The sequence below is a fragment of the Haliotis rubra genome, unplaced genomic scaffold (genome assembly GCF_003918875.1).
Source record: "Haliotis rubra isolate DU_JTF1 unplaced genomic scaffold, ASM391887v1 Scf88, whole genome shotgun sequence".
NCBI classification, from domain to species: domain Eukaryota; kingdom Metazoa; phylum Mollusca; class Gastropoda; order Lepetellida; family Haliotidae; genus Haliotis; species Haliotis rubra.
Window position 1 is genome coordinate 1,219,712 of NW_025767612.1, and position 14,833 is coordinate 1,234,544.

The window sequence follows — 14,833 nt, forward strand, 5'->3', positions numbered from 1 at the left end:
CCACACTAAATATTTAACCAAAATAATCAGAATTCAGAACCACAAGAAACTGACAAATTGTGATAATTAAAAAAATGCTTTTTGAAGAAAAATGCATATACATCTATTCAATTTGTTGTAATATGTTGCACAATTTGCATCTCATGCTATGTAACCAAAACAGAAAACTATGCAGTTCCTGGATGAACCAGGATAATTTCTTTGCATTTTCTAATAAATACAATGGTACCTCTGACCAGGTTCCCTGAGTTTGTGCTGAGGGTGTCTAAGAGCATGTTTTCGGTTTAAAAGGCTGGTTCGTACACTTCTGACATGCGACCGCCTTGCATCATCCCGTAGGACGACTAGCGCATGCATGCATGATCACGGGGTGACCTGGATTATCTCAGTCAGAATCTGCATGAAAACTTTATCTAGGTGTACGTGTGATGTACCCGCACAAAACCTTGTGCTTCTTCCTGTTCTTCCGAGAGTTCCACACAAACACACACACTACAAACACAACATGTACAAAAGCAATAGCAAGGCAAAAGTCTACAAAGGGAAGGAAACTACGACGTGTGCAGTCAGGTCCCGTGGGCTTGCAAATGCAAACCAAGGTTCCAGGTGCAGTGTCAGCAACGACGCTCCGCCTGGTGGGACCCCTGCACGTTCTCTCCTAAATGACAGGGCGTGAGAAGAAGGAGTAGGTGAGGTTGTAGTTCTTGAAGCGGCAGTACTGATGGTCCTGGACCACGTAGCCCTTCATCTGCTCCTTCTTCTCCAGTTCTCGGTGGGAGTCTCGTGCCAGAGAGGCCTGAAACAAAACACATACAAGTCTAACACTGTTTCTAAACATCGCATAGGTCATTCAAATCAAAAGGTTTATATTCATCACAACTGATCAAGATAACTAGAGTGAATGAGTGAGTTTAGTTTTACACCGCTTTTAGCAACATTCCAGGAATATGACGGCGGGGGACACCAGAAATGGGCTTCACACATTGTGCCTATGAGGGAATCGAACCCGGGTCAACGGCATGACGAGCAAACACCTTAACCACTAGGCTACCACACTGCCCCAGATAACTAGAGGTTTTGTTTTATTATCCCCTGGGACAACGAAGTTGCGGGGGATTTAGAAACAAGTTCTGTCCGTCCATCCGTGCGTCCGTCACACTTTGTCCGAAGCATATCTCCTAAACTATTCGTGATAGCTTAACCAAACTTGGTACACATGTCAACCATTATCCCTAGATGTGCCTTTTGGGGGTTAGACACAGGTGCGAATTATATTTTTTGCGGTTTCCATGGAAACATGACTTAGCCTGTGACTATGAGGATGTCATCTTGTCCGGAGCAGATCTCCCAAACTATACATACTAGCTTCACCAAACTTGGTACATATGTCAAGCATGATCTCTAGATGTGCCTTTTGGGGTTAGACCCAGATATGAATGTTTTTTTTTTGTGGTTTCCATGGAAAAGTGACTTAGCCTGTGGCTATGAGGATGTCATCTTGTCCGGAGCAGATCTCCTAAACTATACATGCTAGCTTCATCAAACTTGGTACACATATCAAGCATGATCCCTAGATGTGCCTTTTGGGGGTTAGATCCAGATATGAATTTTTTTTTTTTTGAGGTTTCCATGGAAATGTGACTATGAGTGACTATGAGGATGCCGTCTTCTTGCATTTCCATGGCAACAAGTTAGGCTTCAACTGAATTTGGTGGTAGCGCTCCCTTCTGGAGCAGATCTTAAAAACCTTTCACCATTCTCCTTCCACTTTGCTGTATACACTCCAAAACATTTGACATAATCGTAACTAGTAGACATATTCATAAAGAGTATTTTGCCGTTGAGGGGGATATTGCAGTGCTTCAGCCAGGCAAGCGCCATTGCGCCATTGACACTAAAAAATATGCAGTGGCACTCTTTTTCAATGCTAGAGCGCCCATTGGCGTAACATTGAATATAATCCACAGGTCTTCTATACCATGGTTACCTTGAATGGCAAAAGTCTCAACTGCATTGGCACACATTTTAGTAGTTAAAGTGCCAATTGGTAACACTCAAAAAAAATCCTGGCTGAAGCACTGATATTGATGACTTTGTCTTCTTGTTTATATTAGTGTTGGAGTGATTAAAAAATAATCGGTCAATCAATCAATGTCGCTTGAGTTAGCCATTTTTAAGGGAGACTAATCATATTCATAAAAAAATGAAACATCAAATAATAACTTTAGAAAGTGTGTTTCTTGTATGTAAATTGATCAATCTCACTTGCGTCAGCAATTATCAATGGGTTTGGGAGACTAATCGATACTCAAGTTAAGTTTCAGAAAGAATGTTTGTTCAATCAAGACATAAACAACTGATGCTGTTTCCTAACACTTAAAACTGCAATGTAAACAACATACTCGCGTGCTTGTCTCAACAAGAAGTATCTTCAATTGTCTTGATTATAGTAGTAATGAGTGCCTGTTTCATTCGCACGATGTTATGATTGTGTCCCATCAATGCCCACATCAGTTTTGAGGTGGGTTTTACGACGATTACAATTGATTATTCAGAGGCCCAGATAAGCTGCGTATCCGGGTAAAATACGCATAGAAAATTTCCATTTACGCATTGAAAAATAATTGTTGCGTACCAATTAAGCATTTAAAATGTTAAATACACAAAAAGTTTAAAACAAATGTGTATGAAATATATTTATAAAAATCGCTTGCGTAATGAAAAAGACATCGATTGCTATCAAGTTGTACTGTTAGTATAGGACTAGTGTTGTACTGTCAGTATAGGATGAGTGACTTTTTATGAAATCATTTCCATTATATTTAAGTTGGTTTTGATTAGGTATGGCATAAGGCAGAACATACCTGCTTAGTAAACTTACTCAATGACGTAATACTTAGGTGAGTAAAATGACTGGAATATGCACATATTTGAAAGCAGTGGGTAACGAAAAATGAAACACCCACTCAACATTCATAATACCCACTCCAAAATAATACAGTGGGTACAGTACCCACATGAGCTAAATCTTATCTGGAGCTCTGGATTATCGATCAATTACTGAACTTATCCATCTGCATACTGGGACCAACATTAATTTCCATTAATGCTATCATGTTCCAAGTTTTATGAGAACTTAAATCATTTTTCTTTGCCTGAACTATGATGTTCTAGTTGCCAATGACTTTTCTACATTTAAAACAAAACAAATGATGACGTGATCAAGCTTCTGATGAGAGATCATGCTGCCCATAATAATGTAGTTCCTTTGTAATTTATAAACATATGTTCAGTATGACATGATGATCATGTCCAGTAACTTACCTTATTAGCAAAGATGGTCATAAGAAACTTGCCAGGGTTGAAAACACTGAGAACCTTCTCTATCAGGTCTTGGTAAGTTTCCTGCAAGTACATCCATGACGTAGTTCTCAGAAACCGTCTTCAATCAACCCTTATATCCATATAATCTATATACTTCTATAGTCGCCATATTTCAGAAGTAACTTATGTTTTCTAATTAATGATGTCAAATGAAACTCCTTGATCATGACATGTATGAACACATCTATATTTGTATCAATATCCAGGTAACTTCTAAAACTTCTAAATCACCAAATTTGTACTCATCAGTATCTGAAAATTTCTAAAAGAGTTATTGGCATTTGAAAATACATGATCTAATGCTATCCTGGTCGTTTTATAATGGAAATTGTTAACATGACTGCACCAGTCAGTGGGAAAATAATTCCCCTTGGCTAATACTGTAAAGAACCTCAGCAACTGAAGATAAACTTCATTAAAATATTGATCAAAAGAGTAGTTTCTTTAGTTGCTATACAGCAAAATCACAGTTTCAGAGTGCCAGTTTCTAAGTGCACTGCACTTAGTAATTCCTGGGATATATGAAAGGTATGTCCTACCTGTGGCACATTACTCTCGAAGCTGACGTAGCTGCAGTGAGGCTCTGGGGTCACGTGAATGGTGATGTAATAACCCTGTCAGGAGCAAAGGTCAAACAATTCACAACATGGTGAACAACTTTTTAATATTTGATAGTGAATTGCAGTCAATGTCTTTTGTGTGTGTGAGTGAGTATGGTTTTACACTGTTTTAGCAATATTCCATCAATAGCACGGCAGGCTTCACACATTGTACCCTTGAGGGGAATTGAACCTGGGCCTTTGTGGCATGACAGGCGAACGCTTTAACCACTAGGCTACCCCCACCACCCAATGACTTTTGAAGAAATACAAGAAGATCAACTGGTTGTTGCTTAAATTCCAGATTCCAATTATGTTAAGGATATCTATTTGTTTTATAACTCCAACTTAGAAATTACATGCAATGTCTGAAAGAAAATTGAACTTTTTGTGGTTTGATAAGAGTGAGCGAATGAATGGGCTGGGTTTCATGCCCTTTCACCAGTATTCCATTTATAGCATGGCTTTTCAGCTTAATGTTGAAGAAAAGGCCGAAGTCTCAAAGATTCAACATTTTGGTGAAACCCTCAAGAATGGGCATAATGCTGAACCCAAACTAACTGTTTTCTGGCATGCCCAAGAAAGATAACTCTGCACAACAACTTTGGGTAAGTACTATCCTGCCTCTTCCAAGTGAGTGGGAATGGTTATACACCGTTTTTAGCAATATTCCAGCAATATCATGGCGGGGGACACCAGAAATGGGCTTAACAAATTGTACCCATGTGGGGAATCGAACCCATGTCTTCAGGGTGATAAGCTGAGGCTTTAATCACTAGGCTACCCCACCGCCCTGCCTCTTCTAAGACTAGGTCAAGTCAGTAGTACTTACTCCTTTGACAAGGCCATTCATTGAGTAGCCACATGGTTCGAACAGGAAGTCATCAATCTTGGCTCCGGGGATTATATCAAAGATTCCAGATTTCTGAAACAAAAGAGAAAAAACCCATTATTACTGCTTTGAACACAAGTCAATGTATAAACTTTCCCTATTGATGCATTGACTGGCATAATACCTCCCTATTTAACACATTGGGAGGTGGACTGAAGCAGACATGGTACCTCCGTATTTGACACACTGAGTAAGGGGCAGAAACAGACATGACACTTCGTTATTTGACCCATTTTGAAGACATTGTACCTCCCGTTTGACACATTGACAGACATGGTGCCTCCCCATTTGACACATTGACAGACATGGTACCTCCCCATTTGACAGACATGGTACCTCCCTGTTTGACACATTGACTGACATGGTGCCTCCCCATTTGACAGACATGGTACCTCCCCATTTGACACATTGACAGACATGGTACCTCCCCGTTTGACAGACATGGTACCTCCCCGTTTGACACATTGACAGACATGGTACCTCCCCATTTGACACATTGACAGACATGGTACCTCCCCATTTGACACATTGACCTCCCCATTTGACACATTGACAGACATGGTACCTCCCCATTTGACACATTGACAGACATGTTACCTCCCCATTTGACACATTGACAGACATGGTGCCTCCCCATTTGACACATTGACAGACATGGTGCCTCCCCATTTGACACATTGACAGACATGGTACCTCCCCATTTGACACATTGACAGACATGGTACCTCCCCATTTGACACACTGACAGTGTCAAAGACACTATATGATCAGTATTCAGACTGTTGAGAAAATAATTAATTTCATATTCCATAAAAATTATAACAATTTTCATATACATGCAATAATTCTACACACCATGTCATGACTCACATCACTTTCCACATCACAACCATATCTCCTATACAATTACTTCTTTCCTTGTACAGATGTTCCCATGGTTTAATAACATATCAAAGAATTAATAATATACATAATTACTGTGAGTGGTTACATTCATGTTTATTTCCTTTTTGCAATATTCCAGTATTATGACTTCAGTGATACGTGGAATAGACTTGGCAGAATGACAAGTGGATGCCCAGGTTAATAGTGACATATGTTGGAATCCTAATCAAAGATATGATAGAGTGGTGTATACATCTTTCACTCGTGACAGCTTGACATGTAATTACATTGCAAGGACCTATCTGGACCTGCTCAGAAGCTGAAATCTGACAGAAAATTCAGCAGCAAATGTGACAGAAAATTTCCAAAGTGGAGTGAAAGGTTTCTCTTTTTGTGACAAAAACTAATACCTAATTGTCTTTGTTGATATAACCTGTATTTAACTGATAACAGGACAAACACATAGAAAGAGTTTGTAATGCTTCGTTCTATACTAACATTATAATTAACTGCAATGTCAAATATATTAAGAGAAGTTACCTCTAAATCCAAATACAAAAGAATATAACATATCCAAAGATCCAAATTATGAACAAAATATATTTTCCCCAATTTGCCTGCAATGTCACTTTAAAATCCTAGGTATATTTCTGACATGCACATAGCAATCAACAGTCTATATGGAGGGATTCAAGCTCCTACTACAGGATCTCATCAAATAACAATTCAGGCAATCCGTGGATACATATAGGATTTTTACAATTATGATATATTTGTACTGGGCATGTGTGTCTTAACTGGGGCTGGAATGAATCAATTATGAGGAGAATGTGATATGTATAATGTATCATGAATATTGGGTAATGCATACAATAACAAGTCAACAGCTGATGTATTATTGAGTTCATTAAGTGAAACAACAACAAAATATATTGTTTGACATGTTTTTAGCATGTTATTAGTATCAATTTACTACAAAAATGTCCAGTGACCACACTATTGTCAATTCAAATATGACAGTGTGGACTGTTACCCTGCCTAGCTTAGACATCTTCCACTTCACATACCTTCACTTTGATAAATAACACAATATTCAAACTCTGGTTTTAAAAAAGTTCATGTAGGTTCAATTATAGTGATTGCAAATAACAAATTGAATTCATAAGGCATACATTTCGATTCACTGTAAGAGAATTGCCAAAAAACACACCAGTCTACACTACATCAAGTATATTTTCTCTGTCAGCAATGTACCACATGTCTGAGTAGGACAACTGTAAGAGTGGATTTAAGGTTTTGACTGGTTGAAGAGCCAAAGTCAGTATCTTGCTGAAAAATAATTAATATACATACACCATGTTTCAGAGCTGTCATCTGAATATGTTTTTAAATATTCAGTGTCCACTTTTGATATTTTTAGGATCACAGCATCAACTGTATATGATTCACAGGTGAACCCACTGAACATCGTGTTAACCACCAAATATCACAATCAGGCAGAATTCTGGGTTCAAAAAATCATTGGATCCTGGCAGCTAACTGCAGCAGTTTCAGATTTCTGATGTTTTGATATTTAGGCCTTGGACACTCAGACGTTTCTGGCTATGTACAGACTTAAACTTGCCAGTGTCTAGTGCGACTGAGGAAAGGTCACACCTACCTTTGTAGCCTCGGGTCCGTCTACGCACACCTCCTTGGTAAATATCTTCATCTTCTCTTGGCACATGTCCCACATGAGCAGGTGGTCGTGGTTAAGGTATAAACTTTGGTGGGTCATACAGGTACCAAGGAGAAAGTCAGAGGAATACTGGAGATGTTGTCTTATTAATAATTAATGAATTTGAAAATTGCTATTTGAAAGGAAAGATAAGTCCCAAATGCTATTTGAATGGAAACATCGTCCCATTTGCTAATTGGATGGACACAAGGTCCGATTGGTTATTTGAATGGAAACAAGGTCCATTTTGTTCTTTGAATGGAAACAAGGTCCAAATTGATGTTTGCATGGAAACACGGTCCTACTTGCTATTTGAATGGAAGGTCTGAACTGCTTTTAGGATGGAATAATAGTCCCAACTGCTTTTGGGATGGAAACAGGGTCCCATTGCTATATGCTGTACGATGTACTAACACTAAAGTATGGAGGAGAGAAGGAAACAAACAGACCAGAAACAACTGTATACAACACGGTCATAACAACAGGTTCCCTATCTATTTGGGGCAGACCGTTGCCTGGCAAACTGCACGTCAATACCACAACCTCGCTTATAGTCCATGTTCCTTGTTTACCATGGCTTAAAGGATATTTCAAAAGTCTGATCAGGCCGAGTAACACCTTCCTCATCCAGAGTGTACAGATACCTGCCAACAAACAAAATACATGTTATCAAAATGAGGGGCTCAAACAGATGTAACACTACTCTCATTTTCTTTGACAGGCATTTCCACTAAACAAGGAATTCCCTGTTTACAGAGCAAAGATATGAAGAGAGCAAACATTTCAATTATTTTTGTGATAACTTTTGGAATCCTTATATTTCAGAATCTGTTAAGCTGATTGATCAGTTGAAACAAAACACAATTACTGATGGAAATATGTCATCCATTGGTTGTGACATCCCAATCCATTTTTCCCATAAAACAGGGTAAAAATATATGGTTCATACCCAAACCCACATGGTTCATACTTATCCCTCCAGGTTCATACCCAAACCCACATGGTTCATACTAAATCCAACACATGTTTCCTACCTTATCCGACATGGTTCATAACTAATCCCACATGGTTCATACCCAAATCACCCCAAGCAGGGACTCAATGATATTCTCATATGATGACAAGAAAATACATACCAGCAGTCACGATTGATTCTCCCCAAGCTGTAGGCAGCTCCATCTGCAACAGGAGACAATGTCACATCATATTACACTCGACAATGTATCACTTCAAACCTTATTTATAAGGCAAGGTTTCCAACAAGCTGTCGCAATACTGCTGAAACATGGTTACCTGTATATATCTAGGACAGAGAAACTGATAACTTCTTTGGGTGCCAAGTATTATAAGTTGGGTAGTACAATACAGACAAACTTTATGGATAACAACTTCTTTGTTTCGATACAAATTCTTGCTTGACAACGGGACAAGAACCTGTATTGATTCGAAACGTCGCACTCTCAAATAAAGATATTGTTATCCATAAAGTTTGTCTCTAGTTGGTTGGTTGTTTAACGCTGCACTCAGCAATATTCCAGCTATATGACGGTGGTCTGTAAATAATCGAGTCTGGACCAGACAATCCAGTTATCTTCATCATCATCTAACGCAGTTGGGAGCCGATACCATGTGTCAACCAGGTCAGCGAGCCTGACCACCCGATCCCTCTTATGACAAGCATGGGTTATTGAAGACCAATTAGAACCCGGATCTCCACACATTGTTTGTACATAGAGAAAGTGATGATTGACAGCATGAACAACAATCCACTGGGTCATGGCACAATCAGTAAGTAGCGGTGAAACAGTTTACCGCGGTATGGTATACCGTAATGCAATGCAAAAATTCAGTATTTCGGTTTTCCTACCATCATTTAATTAATCTGTTTAATTTTTTCTAAAATGTCCAGAAAACTAATCATTTTGCCAAAATCTGTGTGCATTTCTTTTCTAGACGGACGCTATTTTCCCGGGAAGTAAGTTCTCATACCAAAACGAAACGGACCGAACTGAAGATCTTGTACTGCAATACGTACCGTACCCTGGTAAGAACATACCGTTTCACCACCTATCAGTAAGAACACGGTAATATGGATATCTATGGCAAGCTCCTATGTGAAGCATGTGTTAATTGTGACCTCCCCTGTCATTGACTGACTGACTGAGTTTGGTTTTACGCCGCTTTTAGCAATATTCCAGCAACATCACGGCAAGGGACACCAGAAATGGGCCCCCCTGTCATTGAATCCTTTAGAGGTACACTTATCTCTTAAGTTCTCAGAATCAGTTAATATCAGAAAATAATACCCCTAGGGTTCCCAGTCCCCTGTCCTCATCATTAACCTGAAGTACAGTTGAGAGCTATGGAAAACAACAAATCCCAAAATCCATGAAAAATTGTTAAAACTACTACTGAGGCAGATTCAAGGACAGTTTAGATTTTTTTATTCTGGCTTTTTTTCTTTCTTTATTATACTGAATCACTAATCTGCTGACCCTGTTTTCTTCCATTGGAACAATAAATAATCCAAATTTACATCCTTACTTTGGTGACATGTCATACATTTAAAATTATTTTGCAACTATGCAATTATCTCAATGTTGCTGTAAAAAACAAATCATCTACAAAACTTGACAATAGTATTCGTACAAATAACTAAACTACTTAGCCACAGAAAAATTCCCAAAATAATTAGTCTAGAGTTATGTCCCCCGTCCTTTACAAACAAACTTCACTGACGCTAACTTCCTTTGTCTTCTGGGACCAAAAATAGAGAGGATAGACCAAGGCTTCCAGCAGATGATGGCGTAAGGACAGTGACCTTATTGATTTTTATCTCCCCTTCCTAGTGGCATAAGGGACCGTTCATAATCTATGGCTTGGGGGGGGAAAGGAAAGAAAGAGAAGAGAGAGAAATGATGATTTAAGGGGGGGTCACCCATTTTGTTCTGGGGAGGTAGGGGGTCATCAATTTTGTACATAAAAATATGCAAAAATCATGCTTAAAAATTATTGGAAGGGGGAGCAGGGTCATTGATTTTGTACATGACATGCAGGGGGGTCACTTACTTTGTACATAAATTTTAGAGGGGGGGTGGGGTGTCATTCACATTGTACATGCTTCTCCATAAATATCATCATCATTACACACACACACACCCCACCGGCCATAAATTACGAACTCTCCCTAATGTGCTAAAACAATCCATGACCCAAATAGTGAGTGAGTTTAGTTTTACGCTGCACTCAGCAATATTCCAGCTATATGGCGGCGGTCTGTAAATAATCGTGTCTGGACCAGACAATCCGGTGATCTACAGCATGAGCATCGATCTACACAATTGGGAACCGTTGACATGTGTCAACTAAGTCAGCGAGCCTGACCACCCAATCCCGTTTGTCGCACCTTACTAAAAGCGTAGTCGCCTTTTGTGGCAAACATGGGTTGCTGAACACCTATTCTACCCCAGATCTTCATGGGTCATATTTAAAATAAAGTTCCACTTGTTACTTCTGACTTGATCTAAAATGTACAAAATAATGGCCTAACAAGTCTTATATGTGGGAATGCCTACAGATGTTCAAACGTTTTTCTCTAAGTGACCTTCTCCCAACACTGTGTTAACCACAGACAGACGATGCATCACCACAGCAACTGATGAAGATGTATGCAGTGGCTGCAACATTTCACAAGTGGGTGAGGTTATGCAGAACATGGCAACATCATGGGAAGCCTCTGGGAGATAATTCCCAGGTGAACGTGCGCTGTATCCAGTACAGCTGATGACAGTTTCTGGGTCAGCTTGAGTCACCACATCAACAGTGATTGTCACAGCTCACTGTCGTTAACATGAGAACCAGTAACCACCATGGCATGATGAGACAACATCCTAAACATCGGTGGGGTAGCCTAGTGGTTAAAGTGTTCGCTCGTCAGGCTGAAGACACAGATTCAATTCCCCATGTGAGTACAACGTGTGAAGCCCATTTCTGATGTCCCCTGCCATCATATTGCTGGAATATTGCTGAAAGCGGTGTAAAACCATACTCACTCACTCACTCTCTTGTACTTGGGTGCCTTTAACTCACAAACTAATATAATTTGAATAGAAAAATAACGTACAATGGATTTTACATAATTATCAAGCTATTCAACTGACTCACTAATACCCATGCCTAAGTGCTGCTATAGCTTTCAAAAACAGTGTTATCACTATCCCCTGCCATGGAACACATTAGAATTATCTTCGTTCAGAATTTAAGAGTGATTATCAGAGTGAGTGAGTTTCGGAGTGAGTGAGTGTAGTTTTATGCCGCTTCTAGCAATATTCAGACAATATCACAGCAGGGCCACCAGAAATTGGCTTCACACATCGTACCCCTGTGGGAATTGAACCCGGATCTACAGTGTGACAAGTGAACGCTTTAACCCCTAGGCTACCCCACCAAATGTCAAAACTCAGTCATGGGTAATTTCATGTAACTTCAGTAGTGTGTGAGAATACTTGTCCCCATTCAGACACTATGGCCTGAGTAAAATACCTTCAATAAAGGGCCATATTTGTGTATGCTCAAGATAACCAAACATGTAACTCTGGAAAAGAACTTTATGGCACCACTCATAACTCAGGTTTGACAATTATCTCTTGAATAGGTTTGCTATGTTATATTTGTGTAACTTCAATCAGTTATTTCTGAGAATACTTGTCCCAATTGCAGACATTATGAGTAATTATTACATTAAATGACATGAATTAAGTGCCATAATTGCATACAATTATGCATTTACAGCAAATATAAACAGTTCAGTAGATCTCAGAAAAGATAAAAATTTAATTCAAGACTCCAAATTTCAAAATTATTTCACATCATTACCAGATACATCAGTATGTAAAATTTGAGGTCTTCAACAATTTTTGTAGAAAAGTTTTCCCCATTAAGTCACAGACTGACGGATGAACATTGTTCCTATATCCTCGGCAGGGGATAATACTAAATAACATCTTTGTAGATTTCTAGATAAAAATCTTATGACTTTGAACAATAATGCTGAATGGTTGGATAGAAAAGTCATCATGTAAATGTATTTCTGTTTTCAATGAGGTAGAGAGTCTGGTCCAGACATGATTATGTACAGGCCGGTGTCACGAAGGTGGAATATTGCCGAGTGCTGCATTATACAACAAATATACAAACCAAACGCTTTTATAACACTGTGTGGATTCTGGGGCAAAACAGGTCCTAACCTTGTCAGCAGATCTGATTCAAGTGAGGATTGGTAGGTCCCAGTTTTTGACCTGGCTGGCTGTGTGCTGTAATTCTGACCCCAACTCCCTAATCCCCCACCCCCACCCCGGTTTTGTCTGGCCCAGATTATATTTTGTCCACCTGGCATGACACAGCATACAGCTGGAGCACTGCCCACTGCAGGGTACAACACAGTTTCATGTCTAGTGCTAACTGATTTGGTTTGATATTTTGATAAGTTTTTAATGAAGGTGGCTAAATATCGGAGTGAATCTCCTGTCAGTCAGTCTGTCATGTTCTGACACTTGTTTCCTGAGACCTAACATATGATAGAAACCAAGGGATAAATGCATTAATCTAGTTGCGACTGACTGTGTTGTGACTGAGAAAGACTGACAGTGACTGAGACTGAAACTGACTGACTGAGGTTGCCTGAAACTGACTGACTGACTGAGGCTGAGGTTGCCTGAAACTGACTGACTGACTGAGGCTGAGGATGCCTGAAACTAACTGACTGAGGCTGAGGCTGCCTGAAACTGACTGACTGAGGCTGAGGTTGCCTGAAAGTGACTGACTGACTGAGACTGAGGCTGCCTGACTGACTGACTGAGGCTGCCTGAAACTGAGGCTGAGGCTGCCTGAAACTGACTGACTGAGGCTGAGGTTGCCTGAAACTGACTGACTGACTGAGGCTGCCTGAAACTGACTGACTAAGGCTGAGGTTGCCTGAAACTGACTGACTGAGGCTGAGGCTGCCTGAAACTGACTGACTGAGGCTGCCTGAAACTGACTGACTGAGGCTGAGGTTGCCTGAGGCTGAGGCTGCCTGAAACTGACTGACTGACTGACTGAAAGACTGAGGCTGCCTGAAACTGACTGACTGAGGCTGAGGCTGCCTGAAACTGACTGACTGAGACTGAAACTGAAACTGCCTGACTGAGACTGAAACTGAAACTGCCTGAGGCTGAGGCTGCCTGAAACTGACTGACTGAGGCTGAGGCTGCCTGAAACTGACTGACTGAGACTGGCTGCCTGAAACTGACTGACTGAGACTGAGGCTGCCTGAACTGAGGCTGCCTGACTGAGGCTGAGGCTGCCTGACTGACTGAGGCTGAGGCTGACTGACTGACTGAGGCTGAGGCTGCCTGAAACTGACTGACTGAGGCTGAGGCTGCCTGAAACTGACTGACTGACTGAGGGCTGAGGCTGCCTGAAACTGACTGACTGACTGAGGCTGCCTGAAACTGACTGACTGACTGAGGCTGCCTGAAACTGACTGGGCTGAGGTTGCCTGAAACTGACTGAGGCTGAGGCCTGAAACTGCCTGAAACTGACTGACTGACTGAGAGCTGCCTGAGGCTGAGGATGCCTGAAAGTGACTGACTGAGGCTGAGGCTGCCTGAAACTGACTGACTGAGGCTGCCTGGCTGACTGACTGACTGAGGCTGCCTGAAAGCTGACTGACTGGGCTGAGGCTGCCTGAAAGGCTGACTGAGGCTGGCTGGCTGCCTGAAACTGACTGACTGAGGCTGAGGCTGCCTGAAAAACTGACTGAGGCTGAGGCTGCCTGAAACTGACTGACTGACTGAGGCTGAGGCTGCCTGAAAGTGACTGACTGACTGAGGCTGAGGCTGCCTGAAACTGACTGACTGAGGACTGAGGCTGCCTGAAACTGACTGACTGACTGAGGCTGCCTGAAACTGACTGACTGAGGCTGAGGCTGCCTGAAACTGACTGACTGAGGCTGAGGCTGCCTGAAACTGACTGAAACTGCCTGAGGCTGAGGCTGCCTGAGAACTGACTGACTGACTGAGGCTGAGACTGCCTGAGGCTGACTGCCTGACTGAGACTGAGGCTGAGGCTGCCTGAAAGTGACTGACTGACTGAGGCTGCCTGAAACTGCTGAGGCTGCCTGAAACTGACTGACTGAGGCTGAGGCTGAAACTGCCTGAGAGAAGTGACTGACTGACTGAGGCTGAGGCTGCCTGAAAGTGACTGACTGACTGGCTGAGGCTGCTAACTGACTGACTGAGGCTGAAAGTGAAAGTGACTGACTGACTGAGGCTGAGGCTGAGGCTGCCTGAAAGAGACTGAGGATGAGACTGACTG

General features: G+C 41.1%; 1 protein-coding gene across 1 annotated transcript in view; it reads right to left on the bottom strand.

The window, feature by feature from the left end:
- The window catches only part of LOC124263317 (S-adenosylmethionine decarboxylase proenzyme-like), a 28,644-nt gene continuing 13,811 nt past the window's right edge, over positions 1 to 14,833 (bottom strand). The window contains exons 6-12 of the mRNA XM_046697901.1: positions 8,614 to 8,656; positions 8,067 to 8,121; positions 7,421 to 7,501; positions 4,816 to 4,908; positions 3,924 to 3,998; positions 3,325 to 3,405; positions 1 to 796 (exon numbers count right to left, since the gene is read on the bottom strand). Coding sequence (XP_046553857.1) covers positions 659 to 796; positions 3,325 to 3,405; positions 3,924 to 3,998; positions 4,816 to 4,908; positions 7,421 to 7,501; positions 8,067 to 8,121; positions 8,614 to 8,656 — 566 coding nt within the window. The 3' untranslated portion in view covers positions 1 to 658. The remainder of the gene's footprint in view (positions 797 to 3,324; positions 3,406 to 3,923; positions 3,999 to 4,815; positions 4,909 to 7,420; positions 7,502 to 8,066; positions 8,122 to 8,613; positions 8,657 to 14,833) is intronic.